Source organism: Habropoda laboriosa, unplaced genomic scaffold, assembly GCF_001263275.1.
Source record: "Habropoda laboriosa isolate 0110345459 unplaced genomic scaffold, ASM126327v1 scaffold238, whole genome shotgun sequence".
In the NCBI taxonomy this organism is placed as follows: domain Eukaryota; kingdom Metazoa; phylum Arthropoda; class Insecta; order Hymenoptera; family Apidae; genus Habropoda; species Habropoda laboriosa.
In genome coordinates, this window is record NW_017100349.1 from 103,612 (window position 1) to 119,455 (window position 15,844).

Sequence of the window (15,844 nt, forward strand, 5' to 3'; positions counted from 1 at the left end):
GTATCAAGGAAATGTTTGGACGATCAGTGGAAAAATATGGCGTAAAATATTCTAATTATATCGGCGATGGTGACAGCCAAACTTTTAAAGGCATTTTGGACTTGAATCCATATGATGACATCATAGTAAAGAAAAAAGAATGTGTTCTGCACGTTAAAAAACGTATGGGTACAAGATTACGCTCTGCAAGAAAGCAGCACAAAAGTATTGGAGGGAAAGGCTCCGGAAAACTTACAAATGAATTAATGGATAATTTAACAGCATATTATGGCCTTGCGATAACGCGCAATACAAATTCTTTAAAAGATATGGAAGAGGCAGTTTGGGCTACTTTTAATCATAAGTGCTCTACAAATAAAAATCCGCAGCACGTGTACTGTCCTGCCGGCACGGATAGCTGGTGTTCTTGGAGTCGCACTGAGGCTAAAGGAACATTAGAAAATTATAACCACGAAGAACCGCTTTGTAAGGCAGTACAAGATGCCATCAAACCAATTTATCAGGATTTATCATCCCCGGATTTACTAGAGCGTTGTTTAGGTGGAAACACCCAGAATAATAACGAGAGCTACAACGGTTTTTTATGGCACTTCGCGCCAAAACTTGTATTGTGGCGTAAAAACTATACAAATTGCTGATTTCTTAGCTCTAGTCATTTTTAATGAAGGCTACACAGGAATATTGACAATTTTTGAAAGGATGGGCATCGTGAATGGTCCCATTGCTTCGAATTTTGCAATGGAACGTGATGCGAAACGGATAAAGATCGCTGAGAAAAGGCACCATGCTGCGTCAAGGGAAAGGATAAATCGCAGAAAAGAAAATTTATCCCGAAATTCTTTTTATGAGGAAGAAGAAGGCGTAAGTTGAAACTTCAAATGCGTTTTTCTCGAAACATCATTTTTAAAACTGGCAGACCTGATTGCCAAAAAATCAGAAGTCCGATTCACTTCAAATTTGTCACATATATTCAGTAGATATCCCTTTATCGTTCGAACGAGAATTTTGCAAATATTTGTAAAATTAGACTTTTGCGGTCAACAAAACTATCACCTTTTTCTGCAAAAATCGAACAAATTTCTTTAAAACCATGCAATTTTTTAACTTTTCAACTTTTCTTTTTTATTCTAGTTCAGTCGATAACCACACGTTTACAAATTAAGAATCTTTTTGAATTTTTTGTTTCAGATAACTATAACTGCCGATATCAGGACTGCCATCCGGAAGAATATTTTTCAAGGCGCTTTCTTCATGTTGATCATATTCCACTACAAATGGCTATTTTTCATTATCAATAAACGATTTTTATTCTTAAAAGTTGATAGAATAAACCTAAAAATTTGTAAAAGGATAAGTGCAATACCTTTTTTTTCTTGATTCTTGAAAGATTACGTTTTTTTTTGGGGCCGTCACACTAGGAAGACCCCTTAACACGTTAAGCGCCACGCCGAATTTGCGTGCCTTTCCGTTCAGGCCACAGTTAGCCGTCAGGCGGGCTCTGCCGGGCCGCTCGCCGATAGGCGAGCCAGAGTATAAACAAATGTCGGGTAACGTAATCCGGCCGGGGCTTGCCTTCGTATGTTTACCTCTCCACTTGTAGATAAGATGCACTCGAGAGCCTGACATTTTCAAATCGCAATAAATACTTTGTATATACTTTGTTTATATCCGTATAGTCCCTTCTCCGTCGTAGTAGAGAAAAACCCGAAAAGCGAGGCCTAATAACGCCCAAACGCGTAAGAAATCCTCAGTTGCATAGATATCGTAACCCAGTTTAGTTCAGTCTCCAAGTCTTCTCGTACTTCTTGACCAGAAATTCAAAATTTTGTTGCCCTAAAAATCAAGATGTCATCAAGTGATACCTCAAGCGAACAAATTTTAGTGCCTACACTTCGTCATCGCCGTGTATTGCGCTCGTCCGACGATGAAAGTTTATCACAGAATGAGCGTGCGGATACGAATACAACGGGTGATCAAGAATGGTTCGATCCGCAAGGAAATCAACCTAATATAAGAGCTTTTAGGAGTGAATGTGGGGTTGACATATCTAATGTCACAGTACAAAATTGTTGCAATGTGGGAGACTTTTACGTTCTATTGGTCACGGAAGAAATACTTCAGGAAATAAGCGACCAAACAAATACATACGCAGTGCAAAAGCAATCAATAAGTACTTCGAGGCGTATAAATAAGTGGGTCCCTACAAATACAAATGAAATCAAGCGCTTATTTGGGCTCATCATATGGATGGGATTGGTAAAATATCCAGCGATATATTTATACTGGTCCAGGGATCCGCAATACTATCATCCATTCCCACACAAAATCATGAGCAGGAATCGATTTGAGATTCTTTTGAGGATGCTTCACTTTTGCAACAATGAAACAGCAGATACCACCAACCGCTTATACAAAATCCAGCCGATTATTGACGATTTGAACACAAATTTTAAAAAATATTACCATCCAACAGAAGTAATCTGTATTGATGAATCGATGATTCCATTTCGTGGACGTATTTTATTCCGACAATACATGAAGCAGAAGAAACACAAGTATGGCATAAAAATTTTTAAACTCAGCTGTGGCCTCGGTTACACATATAATTTCAGTGTTTACAGTGGCAAAATGTTCGACGAAGTGAACACGACGTCAACAAATATAGTACTGAATTTGTGTGAAAATATATTTCATAAAGGCCATACACTCTGTACTGACAATTGGTACACCAGTGTAAATTTGGCCAAACAACTCATACAGAAAAATACCCACTTGATTGGTACACTAAGGAGTAACCGCAAGAATAACCCAAAAGAAGTGGTATTCAAAAAACTAAAACGGGGGGAATGTGTCGCTCAAGAGAGTAAAGAAGGGATCACAGTTTTGAAGTGGAGAGAGAAGCGTGACGTTCTATTACTGTCGACTAAACATACATTAGAAATGAAGACCGTTCGAACAAAATCAAAAATCATTACTAAACCAACAATTGTCATAGATTATAATGCGGGAAAAAAATCTATTGACCTGTCTGACCAAATTGCTGCGTATAGTAACCCATTACGGAAATCCATGAAGTGGTATCGAAAATTGGGTTTTGAGTTATTATTGAACACCGCCGTTGTAAATTCCTTCTTCATACACCAAGAAACAACAGGCCAGAAGATGTCTATCACGATGTTTCGCAAAAACTTGATTGACACACTTGTGCAGGAGAAGGAGGAGGAACAAGTGAACACCCGTGTAAATCATCAGCATCATTTGAAAAAAAAGGAAGGCAGTGCGCACAAAATTAGAAAATACTGCACCAACTGCTATCAATATAATGCACGAATGTTAGGAACAAAGACAGCTAGAAATGTAACGCCAAAAGTAACAACCTTTTGTAATGAATGTACACAGCAACCTCACCTTTGCTTATCTTGTTTCAATAAATTACATTAATGTTTTTAAGTATTATATTCTTTTCCTTGAAGCATTGACCAAACTAAAACCGATATCGCATAATTTAAATGTTCAGTCTCACAAGTATGCAAAGACGGACACACGCGCCGCGATAGAAGAACGAAAAGTCTGCCGTCGGTCCGTAGGGACCGACGTGGCCTGAACGGAAAGTCTAGCGTCGGTCCCTAGGGACCGACGTGGCGCTTAACGTGTTAAGGAGCAGGAACAGCTAGCGCGCCGCGACGGCGTATGGGACGAGGAGGCCGATCTGGCGGCCCCGTCCAGATGCAGCAAACAGCAAACCTTGTGTTAGGAACAGTAACAGCCAATTCTCAGATTAGAGTAAGACGGACAGCGAGAGTATCAGGAGTTCACCGAAGAGTTGCAACGTTCTACTTCATTCTATTTTGCAGCTTTTAGGTAGTACCGCAGGCGTGTGCCAAGAAAAGCTAAAATACTTTTAGCGAGGACAAGGCGGTGAGGAAACGTAACGTCGGAGCCCAAACGGTTACCACCCGAACGCGCTCCTCGCGGGTTCAAACCGACTCCGGCGATCGCCTCCTGCGTCCCGTCAAGGACCCGCTCGCGTGATGGCCTAGACCAATCCGCGGCACGCGCCGCATTCCGAAAGGGCGCAGGAGAAGGGAGTCTCTCGAATACAAAACTCGCCGAGAGAGACGACCCTAATATTACACCGCAAGCAATTACGATCGCGTCACATTCGAAATCAGCTTGTCTTACTGTCCGTTTTCTCACCGTTCTGTTGTTCCGGAATAAAAGGAACTTCACGGGAAACTGTTAATCGATTGTAAAATTCAAAGGGAAAGTAAGCTTCATTACGTACAACCCACAAAAACCAACGAAGTGGGGTATTCGTATTTATGTTCTTGCGGATGCCAATATTGGTTACATACAAACCATTTTGCCATACTATGGCAGTTTCACGACTGAGAAATTAGTCAGACCTAATCTCCCAATAAGTACAAGAATAGTTTTACAGCTGTACCAAAACTTATTACAATCAAACCCTGAAGCTGCAGGATACCATATTTTCAGCGACCGTTATTTTACAAGTATTCCCTTGGCTGCTGCATTACTAAACATGAAATGCCACATAACTGGAACTATTCAAACTAATAGGAAATTTATTCCAAATGAAATAAAAAATCCAAAAATTGCGAAAAATGAAATCGTTGCCTACAGACGCAAAGACACATTGCTACTGGCTTGGAGAGACAAACGAATCGTGACAATGCTTAGCACTTGTGCTACCTCAATTACGAAAAACATCACTAAAAGAACACGCAGAGAAGGAACAATCAATATAGTGAAGCCAAATGTCGTGATAAATTACAATAAATATATGGGCGGGGTCGACAAAGCAGACCAGTACACAGGCTCATACTGTTTCATGAGAAAGTCTCAAAAATGGTGGCGAAAATTATTTTTTGGGGGATTGGACGTTTCAGTGATAAATTCCTATCTATTATATCAGGAACATCACAAGAAATACAATATAAAAAAGTTAAGTCATTTACAATTTGTACGTTACTTGGTAGATCAATTGATTGGAGATTTTCGAGATGCTGATCCCAAGCCTCCTTCGACTTCTGGAACAGCAGAAAGGCTCAACGGCCTTCTACATATTATTCCGCGAAATGAGACAGGAAGAAGTAAAGATTGTGTCGTATCCTCGAATCGGAAGGTAAAACATGGAAGGAGAGAGTCGATATACTTATTGTGCTACATACCCCCCTGCAAGTGGACACGCCTTGTCGTGGCGCAGGGGCCAAAGGTCAGGGCATTACCAGACCTTTCTAAGGTGTCCAACATTATTGGCGAGCCAATGTGGGTTGTTGAGGAGCGTGAGCAGTGTGTATCGGACTACAACATAGACGTAACACTGGCAACACCCAAAACGAATAAGAACTTACAGTACCGGACAAATGAATTCGGACAAAAATATTTTTGTTTCTCTACACTATGACATTGTTGGTGGGAGAAGGCCACTCTGTGTTTTGTTTTCGATTAGTTGAAAGCTAGCTCACGAGGAAGTTAGAGGTAGATATTTACTCTATATTACGTATAAGATAGGTTTTATTCGAATTTGCTTGGACAAAAGTATTCGGACGTTTCATTTATGCGTGTAATTTATTTTTTAATGCTGATATATTTGTTAAATTCTTTTCTTGTGCTTTTATTCTATTCTTACGAAGATGGTGCGAGGACAAAGTTTACCGTGGAATGATGAAACAAAGCGACTAGATTATATTCTCGTATGGGTTTAGATGACAACGAGAGATGGAAAAGGAGGAAGGCGTAGGCCAACCTCCTATTAGCTCTAGGCCTCAGGGACTGCGAGCGACAGCAGTCGTGAGTGGTACGGGGAAGGTGAACCCGAGGTACCCGAAACCCCATGTGTTCCAAGCAAATCGCGCGAAGCCCCACACCGTCAACTCTGACGTCGCAACAACCCACTGAAGTCATCTTCAAATGGTAGTGGTGTCAATGGTACGGGGGTCTTGCCTTAATCGGCTGGGCTGAGAGGATGAAAACCTCTCTAAAAAATCCTTAACCCTAAGCTGCGGTACGCGGTGATGGGGTACGTTCTTGTCGATGGCACCGGAACGTGGCTGGTGAGTGCATCAGTGCCAAGCGACCAAACTCCGGATTCCTGGCGTCCTCCGGTGTAAAAGCCCTGCCCGGGTAAGGGGTGGCTCTACCTGGGTCGACCTCATTTCCACCCAACTCGTGGGATTTTCATGGAATTTCAAAAACCAAAACCTAAGTCGAAGAGGAAGGAGAGGCGGAGGGAGGAAGGGGAGTCTTCGGACTCCGAAAGTCGAACGAGCAGACGAGACTCAGTCTCGTCTGCCAAAGAGTCGTCTTCGGCAACTACCAAGTTGCCGAAGAAACGACAAAGGGTTGCTGGGAGCGAAGCTGCTGAGCAGCCGAGTAAGCCAGGCAGCCCAAAGAACGCACTTGATGTGCTCAAAGTCCACAGGAAGGAATTGGAGACCTTCCTGATGGACGAGACAAATAATATAGAATTGAATTCGGTCAAGTTCATTCTGGGTAAGTGGTCGGAACTGGAATCCGGCCTGGCCCAGAATTATCTAGAGACGGAAATCCTGAAAACCAGGATGACCGCGCTCGAAGATAAAGTGAACGCGTTCACAAGCGCCAAACAAGTTCAGGCGAATGACAATACAAAGAGCTACGCCGCAATGGCTAGCAGATCAGCTGTCCCAGCTACAGGACCACTATTGAGTCAGGTGCGGGCGCAAGCCCCTGCGCCAAAGACTCCAAAGAGAGAGTATCGGAAGCCGCAGATTGTTATAATCAAGCCTGCGGATTCCGACTCAAAAGACACAAGCGAGAGCGTCAAGGAGAAGATCTTTGAGGCGCTCAAGAGCAAGAAAATGGACCTGCGAATAAAGCAGGTCCGAAAGATTAGAAACAACGGCGTCCTCATCGAAGCAGGCGGTGAGGACGACCTGAAAATTATAAAGGAGGCTAAGTTCTCCAAAGTGGGTCTCAAGTGCGAAACTCCAAAAAAATTGAATCCATGCATAATTATTTATGACGTGGATAATGATATGAAAGAGGAGGAAATTCGACAAGAAATATGGGGTAAGAACCTCAAGGATTCTACACTCGCTAGGGAAGTGCATGACGGCCAGATGCACTTCCGGTTTAGCACAAAGAATAAGACGCCGGGACTAGTGAACTGGGTAATAGAATTACCAGTCACAGTTCTAAAAGAACTAGAGAAGCGCAGGAAACTCTACATCGGGTGGCAGGTCCACTCGGTGAAAGAGTTCATGAACGTATCGAGATGCTTCAAGTGTCTCGGTTTTGGCCACTCAACAAAGAAATGCGAAGTGACGCAGCAAGTCTGCGAACACTGTGCGCAAACGGGGCACCTCCGGCAGGATTGCCCCGCCTCGAAAGCTGCGCCCAAGTGCATCTGTTGCACGCGGGCCAAACGCAGGAGCACAGACCACAGTGCTCGGGACAGGAACTGCCCCGAGTACCTGCGTCAGGTCGAGATCCTGCGAAGCAAGATTTCATATGCCATCTAATGGCGCTGAAAATCTTGCAAGTCAACGCACAAAAGTCGATAACCGTAGCAGCGGAACTTAAAAAGCTCGCCTTTGACCATCGAATCGATGCGATGCTCCTCCAGGAGCCTTACGCATTTAAAGGTGCAATAAGAGGGTATGCACCCCTGACAGCCAGAACAGTGACGGCCCCAGACCCGAACACAGGTCAGATAAGAGCTGCCATCGTTATTTACAATAACGACATGGTAGTAACGAAAGTAAATCAGCTGTGTAACGCCGATTTCGTCTGTGTGCATCTTGGCACCAGCGAAGGAGACGTCTACATGGTTTCGATTTACTGTCAATGCAAAGAGAAGATCGAGGGGTATATTCAACAAATGACAGAGTCACTGGACTGCTCGAAGGATAATATAATAATCGGAGGCGACTTGAATGCCAAGTCTGTCCTCTGGTTTAATCGAACGACCGATGCAAAGGGTGAACTCCTGGAGGAATTCATCCTAAACAAAGGCTTAGCTATCTTGAATCAGCCGAACAACCCCTACACCTTCTGGACGGTGAACGGCAGGTCAAACATAGACGTAACACTGGCAACACCCAAAACGAATAAGAACATAGAAGCATGGCAGGTAAAACCAAACTGGTGCAGCAGCGATCACCGCTGCATTCAAATAATATACAAAAATAAATCGGGGGGCCAGTACCCGATCAGGAAGACAACAATAACAAAGAGATATAACATCAGAAGTGCAAATTGGGACAAATTCGAAACCGAATTGTCCCAAATGAAGGATATGACGCTAAGGTCCTTGAGATACGATGCACCTGAAGCAGCGGTGGAAACGTTCAACACCACTGTTGCAAAAATCTGTGATGCTTCTATGAAAAGGAAAGCACTAACAACGAGATCGGTTCCCTGGTGGAATGCAGAAATCGAAAATGTTAGAAAAAGGGTGAATGACAGCCGCAAGCATCTCCAGAGGTGTCGGAGGATCGGCCTGACAAATCAAGTAGCAATAGCCAAAGAAAATTATAGTCGTAGGCGCAACGAATATAATAAGGTCATAAGGCAGAGCAAAAGGAAAGCTTGGGTCAAAAGCGATTTCAAGAACGAGGACACTTAGAAAATAAATTCAAGTCTGGCCGTCCGAAAAAGACCTCGATTAGACAAGACAGGCAAATACGACGTCTGTCAATTGCTGATCCCAGGAGGACTGCAGTAGAGATCCATAGAAGTTTAATCGAAACTGACGACTTGGACGTTAGTGTGCGTACAGTACGACGTCGTCTAATGTCTTTTGGGTTACATGGACGACATGGAGTAAAGAAACCATTGATTTCGAAAAAGAATAGGATGGCCCGACTTAAATTTGCTCAGGAACACCTTCATTGGTCAATAGAAGACTGGTCCAATGTACTTTTCAGCGACGAAAGTAAATTTAAATTATTTGGATCTGATGGAATTCAGTGGGTACGTCGACCAAAAGGTCAAAGATTCAACGTGCGTTATCAAATTCCCACAGTAAAACATGGAGGAGGAAGCATTATGGTTTGGGGGTGCTTTTCCGGTCACGGCATTGGTCCATTGCGGCAAATTAAAGGTATAATGAAGAAGGAACAGTACATGGAAATATTAGAGACAGACATGTTGCCTCATGCAAGGGAAATCATGGACGAAAATTGGATATTCCAACATGATAATGATCCAAAACACACCTCTTGTGCCGTGAAAAATTGGATTCGTGTAAATAATGTGAACGTTCTTAAGTGGCCATCGCAAAGTCCGGACCTAAATCCAATAGAACATCTTTGGGAACATTTGAAACTATCCATAAAAAATGAAAAATTTCTAAATACTGCTAAATTGTACAACACTCTTTGCCAAAAATGGCAAAACATTACTCCTGCTACATTAAATAGTCTTTTGAAATCTATGCCCAAAAGAATGCAGGCAGTTATTGATTCTAGAGGTTATTCTAGCATGGCAGGTAAAACCCAACTGGTGCAGCAGCGACCACCGCTGCATTCAGATAATATACAGAAATAAATCGGGGAGCCAGTACCCGATCAGACAAACAATAACATCAGAAGTGCAAATTGGGACAAATTCGAAACCGAATTGTCCCAAATTAAGGATATGACGCTAAGGTCCTTGAGATACGATGCACCTGAAGCAGCGGTGGAAACGTTCAACACCACTGTTGCAAAAATCTGTGATGCTTCTATGAAAAGGAAAGCACTAACAACGAGATCGGTTCCCTGGTGGAATGCAGAAATCGAAAATGTTAGAAAAAGGGTGAATGACAGCCGCAAGCATCTCCAGAGGTGTCGGAGGATCGGCCTGACAAATCAAGTAGCAATAGCCAAAGAAAATTATAGTCGTAGGCGCAACGAATATAATAAGGTCATAAGGCAGAGCAAAAGGAAAGCTTGGGAAGACTTTGTGCGTGACAATATTAACAAAGATCCCTGGGGGATTGTCCGTAAGCTGGTCTGCGGCAAAACATACTCCAATGACGTGTTTCACACGTTAAGAGTAAATACTACAAGTAGCACAGACTGGGAGTCATCCATCGAGATACTCCTGGGCAAAATTGCGGGAAACGAGGGCACGGTTGAGATCGACCGTGCGCAAGAAAGGACGGAAGAGATAAAGAAATACACCAACCTCAATACAGAGTCAGAAATATCTGACTCTGAAATAAAGCAGGCCATAAAAAGGCTGAAAGACAAAAAAGCTCCGGGGCCGGATAATCTTAACCCGGAGATAATTAAACGGATAAACAGCCAAAATCCGAAAATATTGAGGGACTTATATAACAACTGCCTCGAAAACGGTGCTTTTCCGAGGCAGTGGAAAGAAGCGGAGCTCAAGGTTTTCCTTAAGAGCTCCGAGAAAGACCCTTCCGATCCTTCATCGTACAGGCCGATCTCACTGCTGTCAGTCGTTGGCAAAATATACGAAAGAGTGCTACTTGAAAGAGTATATACGGCATACAAAGAAAATGCCATGGAAAATGAGAACCAATTCGGCTTCAGGAAAGGAAAATCCACAGAAGACGCAATTTGCAGGGCACTGCAAGAAATAAGAAACTCAAATGAGAAATATGTAGTCGGTGTCTTCATCGACATAAGAGGAGCTTTCGATAATCTAAGCTGGACAGCCGTCCTGCACAGATTAACTATGACCAAATGCTCAACAAAGATCTTTAATGTGCTGAGGAACTATTTTGACAATAGATATATAAGGGTCTCCACACAATACGCTCAACGGAGACAGAGACTCACCAGAGGATGCCCCCAAGGTTCCATTATCGGCCCAATTGCATGGAATATGGTAATGGACACATTATTGCACACACAAAAAGACAAGCCGCACAGCATTATAGCATATGCTGACGACTTGCTCGTGCTTATCCCGGGCAACTCCAGAAATGGAGTTGAAGCTCACGCCCAACTGGCTATGGCCGACATAGAAAGTTGGTGCCGTGAGCAAGGCCTGGAAATAGCATCGGGCAAGACGAAAGCTATGCTGCTAAAAGGCCAAATGAACAAGACCAAACTACCATCAGTTAGTCTTAGCAACAACAGAATTAGATACACCGAGACACACAAGTATCTCGGTGTAATAAAAGATAATAAATTAAGCTTTGTTCCACACGCAAAATATGCGGCCGATAAAGCAAAAAGGATATGCGGCCAATTTGCCAGAATATCCAGAAAGGAATGGGGAATCACTCAAAGATCCATGGGCCTCATGTACGAGGCGCTGATAAGCCCCATACTAACATACGGGGCAGGCGCCTGGTACGGTGAGTCTTAAAAGACACACATCAGAAAACAAATAGACTCAGCACAGAGAATGACACTTCTCAGTTGTTCTCGAGCATGCAGGACGGTCGCCACAGCAGCCCTCCAAGTCCTGACGGGTAAATTACCTATAGACCTTACCCTAGTGCAGAGGGGAATAGGCTATAGGATAAGAGCGGGACTACATGCCAAATACAAAGACAAATATGAAACACCGACTCATATAGAAAGCATGAGCTTAGATGAGAAACAGAGAGAAAAGGCCAAGCTAAAGAAAGCCATTCTAGAAGAATGGCAAGAAAGATGGAACGCAGACACCAAAGGTAGAGGGACGTTCCAGTACATCAGGAACGTCCAGTATGCTACAAAGAACAAGTGGTTCCATCCGGGGTTAGACCTAACTTTCCTTATTACAGGAAAAGGTTCCCTGAACAGTGCCCTGTACCAGATCGCAAGATATGCGGACATGGAGTGCCCCTTCTGCGGTCTGGAAGAGACAAGCGATCATGTGGTATTTGACTGCCCTAAGTACGACTTAGAAAGAAGAGATCTCCAGGAACACCTCGGAGATCTCTCAAAATACAAAAACGATAGGTGCCTTACTATCGAAAAAATAAAAGGATACAAGCACTTGGCCGAATACGCCAAAAAAGTGTTTGCTAAAAGACGAAAAAGAATGTCGGAAAGTAGAACTGGTCCACCTCCACGTGGTTAGGGATGGAAACCTGTCGCCACGGCAGGGCTAAGAGACCAGCAAATAAGAGAATCGTGTATGCGAAGACACTGTTTAACAAACTTATAAAGCAGAGCCAGACCGGCAATGACGCTAAAGTTATATAAACGAAAAGTATGAAAACAGAGAGGGGATGAGCGAAAGCTCCAGTACCGTACAAGTCTGAGTACATAACGATGGAACGATGTGCTACATACTTGTTCGGCTAAGCCGACCTTGCACATAGGTGATTGTTTTGAACTATACCACACAAAGCAAGAATATAAAACGTCTCATATGTAAACAACGACTAAATTTGTTTGTTTATGATTTTGTTAGATTTTATGAAAAACTTATTTAAATAAAGCTTTAGTTTTTATAACGCAAACGCGCGACGTGAATATTTTCTTTACTGCGCGCTCCAATACCTGTCGTCCACAGTGATGCTCGCCCGTCGAGCGGCTCCGTCCGCAAAGGGTTAAACCATCAGTTTCTTCGTATAACTCACCACTTAGGTGTCCGCCAGATTACAATGACTTCTGAAGACGAACAACGAACGACGTTCTTTACAGCAAACAAGTATTAACAAAATGTAAAAGTATGCCGTTTGAGTTAAAGAATGCTCCTGTTACCGTTTACATCAGGCCTGTAACGCGGTCCCACAAGATCGTAAACTTTTAACATTATTATGTGACTTTTAGCGATATTTTTCACGACTCGATTGCGCTCTAATAAAAAATATAAGAAATAAAGGAAGTTTTGTTACTTACAGCGGGTCAAACAAGTGTTCATATATGTAGTGCATTAGTTTCACTTACATTTTCATTACTTTGGTGTTAACCCTTGGACTACGAAAGGCGTATATACGCCTTACTAACGTAAGCAAAGGCTTAGGCTAGGCTCGCTGTACTGCCCGGAAGATTTCCCATTCATCAATTTTTTCCTTCTCTAACTCATTTGCACCACCCCGAAGACAAGAGAGGTTCGCTAGACATGGTGGCTACGGGCGTAAAACATTTCGCTATCCGGACACGTGGTGATGAAAATAATGCGACCGCCCCGAGCGCATGAGTACTTTTTAGTGGAATGGAGGTCGACTCCAAAACGGCTTGCTACTCAGGCTTTCCAGTAATAAACATTTCTTCTCTGTTCTATTGTAAAAATATCCCTTCCTTAAGGAACGTCTATCTAGGACCCAGGAAACGCTTAAACTGGCAGAGTAATTTTGCCAACCGTAAGAGAAACATGCATCGTACGAACGCGCAGCAGTACAGAATGTTTTTTATATTGTATTCGCACAGTGCGGTGGTAATGCCACCGCTGCCGCTGCGCGATACCGCGAATTGCATCCCGGCGAACATACACCAGGTGCGGCAGTCTTCCGTGGGTTGGCGAGCCGCCTTCATTCGAGTGGCTCATTTTTACCCGATCGAACAGATACGGGCCGATCGTGTCGAATTCCCACGGCGAGTTCTGCCGGGATGGCACGCAGAGTGTGCGAGAGGTTGGCAGGCGGCTGGGCTAAGTTTAAATATTCAAATACATAAACATTTCATAATAAAAATGGAATACTTATAGTGGTGCACTTTTTTATTTAATTTTAGAGTTAGCCGGACAACGGTGCACCGCCACTTAAAAGAAGAAGGTATGCACCCGTACAAGTATGCACATGTGCGTACCATTCACACCAGGGATAATGTTCCGTGGCATACCCACGGGACTTTTGGCCAATAACAATACATTTTTTTGGCCTTCCTTCATTGACCTTGCATTTACAATAAGGCTCCGCTTCATCGACTCATTGGAGTCTTGAAGCCACGGGTGGCTCGCAATTTGTACAAGGACAACATCTGAAGTGCAAATTGCTAGCACGTTTATGACACGCAAGCCAGTACAGTCGTTTTTGAGAGGCCTTTTAGTTTTTATGAGATTGTTCATTTTCGAGTTTCCTAACCCTCAACGACTAATTGCATGTGTCATAAACGTGAATTTCCAAAGGGGCATCGGGACCGGGCCTAGTGACCGTCGATCAGGTCAAGCCCTAGGGCCCAAGCCTGGCGGAATTTCCACCACGTTGCCAAACTTCCTCACCATCACACACTCTACACGCTGATCCATCATTCAATTTCTAAGTGTTATTTATTAAATAGTCTACCTGTTATCATTTCCTACATTCATTGAACTTCGCCTTTACACACCCCTACTATCCTTATAACCTTAAACGGTCGTAAGGACATACGTGATCAAGTTGTCGATTCAAATCGGACTGAGATTTACGACCTCAGTCGACCGCGGCTCTCAGTGCATCCCATGGTCGCAGTGGGACGCGTATTACGTCAAAAACAAATTATTCTAAACATTTGAGGCACTCCAGTCTCTGATGACCACCATGGTCATATCGAGGAAACAATCTAATGTTAATACTTATTGAGTGTTTAATTTAATTTCATAATATATCGCTTTGGTAACATTCCACGGATAGAATATTCAAGGTGGCTGTTGGGGGAAATCGCGCGTAATCCGGCGTTCTGCAGGTTCGTTTTGTGGACTGATGAGGCCTGTTTTACCCGGGAGGGGTGCTTTAATGCACCCGAGGACTAAGCCCCGCCACGAACATCGGCGACCAACCCTCGAGACCCTTGGTGACGCATTTTTGGGAACGGCGGGACAAAGGGGCTTTCCTAGCTTGAAAGCCAGACTTGCTTAGACAGTCAAAGAGTAACGGTTTAACCAAGCCAACCCACACCTCACGAATAAAGCATTTAACGTCAAATACGCATCTATTTCTTCATTTTCCTTACATACTATCATACCTTCAAAACTGCGGAGCAATTTTTTTCATAGTACTAATAATTTGTACTATTTTTTGTGTAGAATATTTATCAACTTTGATGAGACTTTCAAAAAATATACCAAAAGTACCTCCGTAATTTTTTTTGTATTAATTTAGGGAACATTAAACTTTATATTAACATCAATGTCAGCTGCCCATGTTTGCCCAAAACGGAAAAAATTATGAAAATCGTTATTCGCGTTCACCGCTCGGGCCCTTAACGTAGCCTCTAAATCTCACTCGTGCGTCCCATGAAACGAGAAAACACTTACATATGTTAGTCTAAACATTCGTCTATTGTCCTCCTTTGTCCAAATGTAACCAGTTGATTTTTTTCCGAGTTCATTTTCTATTGTTAATATCAGTATATAGTGTACTTTTTATTAGTATTATTGCTAGCCATTTTATAGTATTAGTATAATTCATGTAGTATAGTCAACCCTCCTACAACGCGGTACTCTTATAACACGGTTTCCATATAACGCGGTGCCAAAATTGCGACGGCCCTCCTATAACGCGGTATTCTTATAACGCGGTTTCCGTTCAACAACATTCCATCAACTTAATTGGTTTAAGAAGATTCTCTATAGCATGAATTTATCTATGTGTTAAATTTTTACAGTTGAAATTAGCGGGGAATTCCCTTCTTTTTGGTGAAGGTACATCACCATTTTCCAATTTCAGTTATCAGGGAATTCCCCTATAAGCCGAAGAAACGATGCGAGATCGTTCACAGTGTTCTGTTTTAATGGGTGCCAAATCTCAATTTATATGATGTGAAAAAAGGGCTAAATTTGGATAAAGAATTAGAACTTCATTTCGCTCAAACTGATCATTCAATGGTGCGCAGCGCAAAGTTTAAAAGAGAGTTAAGAAACTGCTTAGCTCCGTATAGAGAGGTTTTAGTACAGTTAGAAAAAAAAGCTAAGATTGAAAATCAACATGAAGATTTGTCAGATGAGGAAGACATTTGGCCCATTA

General features: G+C 42.8%; 2 protein-coding genes across 2 annotated transcripts; both read left to right on the forward strand.

The window, feature by feature from the left end:
- The first annotated feature begins 11 nt into the window (after positions 1-11).
- On the forward strand, positions 12-638 carry LOC108574649. The gene has a single exon (XM_017937273.1). The coding sequence runs from the start codon at positions 12-14 to the stop codon at positions 636-638; it is 627 nt and encodes a 208-aa protein (XP_017792762.1).
- A 1,207-nt stretch (positions 639-1,845) lies between these two features.
- Positions 1,846-3,441, forward strand: LOC108574650 (piggyBac transposable element-derived protein 4-like). The gene has a single exon (XM_017937274.1). It carries the CDS (start codon positions 1,846-1,848, stop codon positions 3,439-3,441), a length of 1,596 nt encoding a protein of 531 aa, XP_017792763.1.
- Positions 3,442-15,844: the final 12,403 nt, after the last annotated feature.

Coding starts and splice junctions, on each gene's coding strand:
- LOC108574650 (XM_017937274.1), top strand. CDS start 1,846: ATGTCATCAAGTGATACCTCAAGCGAACAAATTTTAGTGCCTACACTT.
- LOC108574649 (XM_017937273.1), top strand. CDS start 12: ATGTTTGGACGATCAGTGGAAAAATATGGCGTAAAATATTCTAATTAT.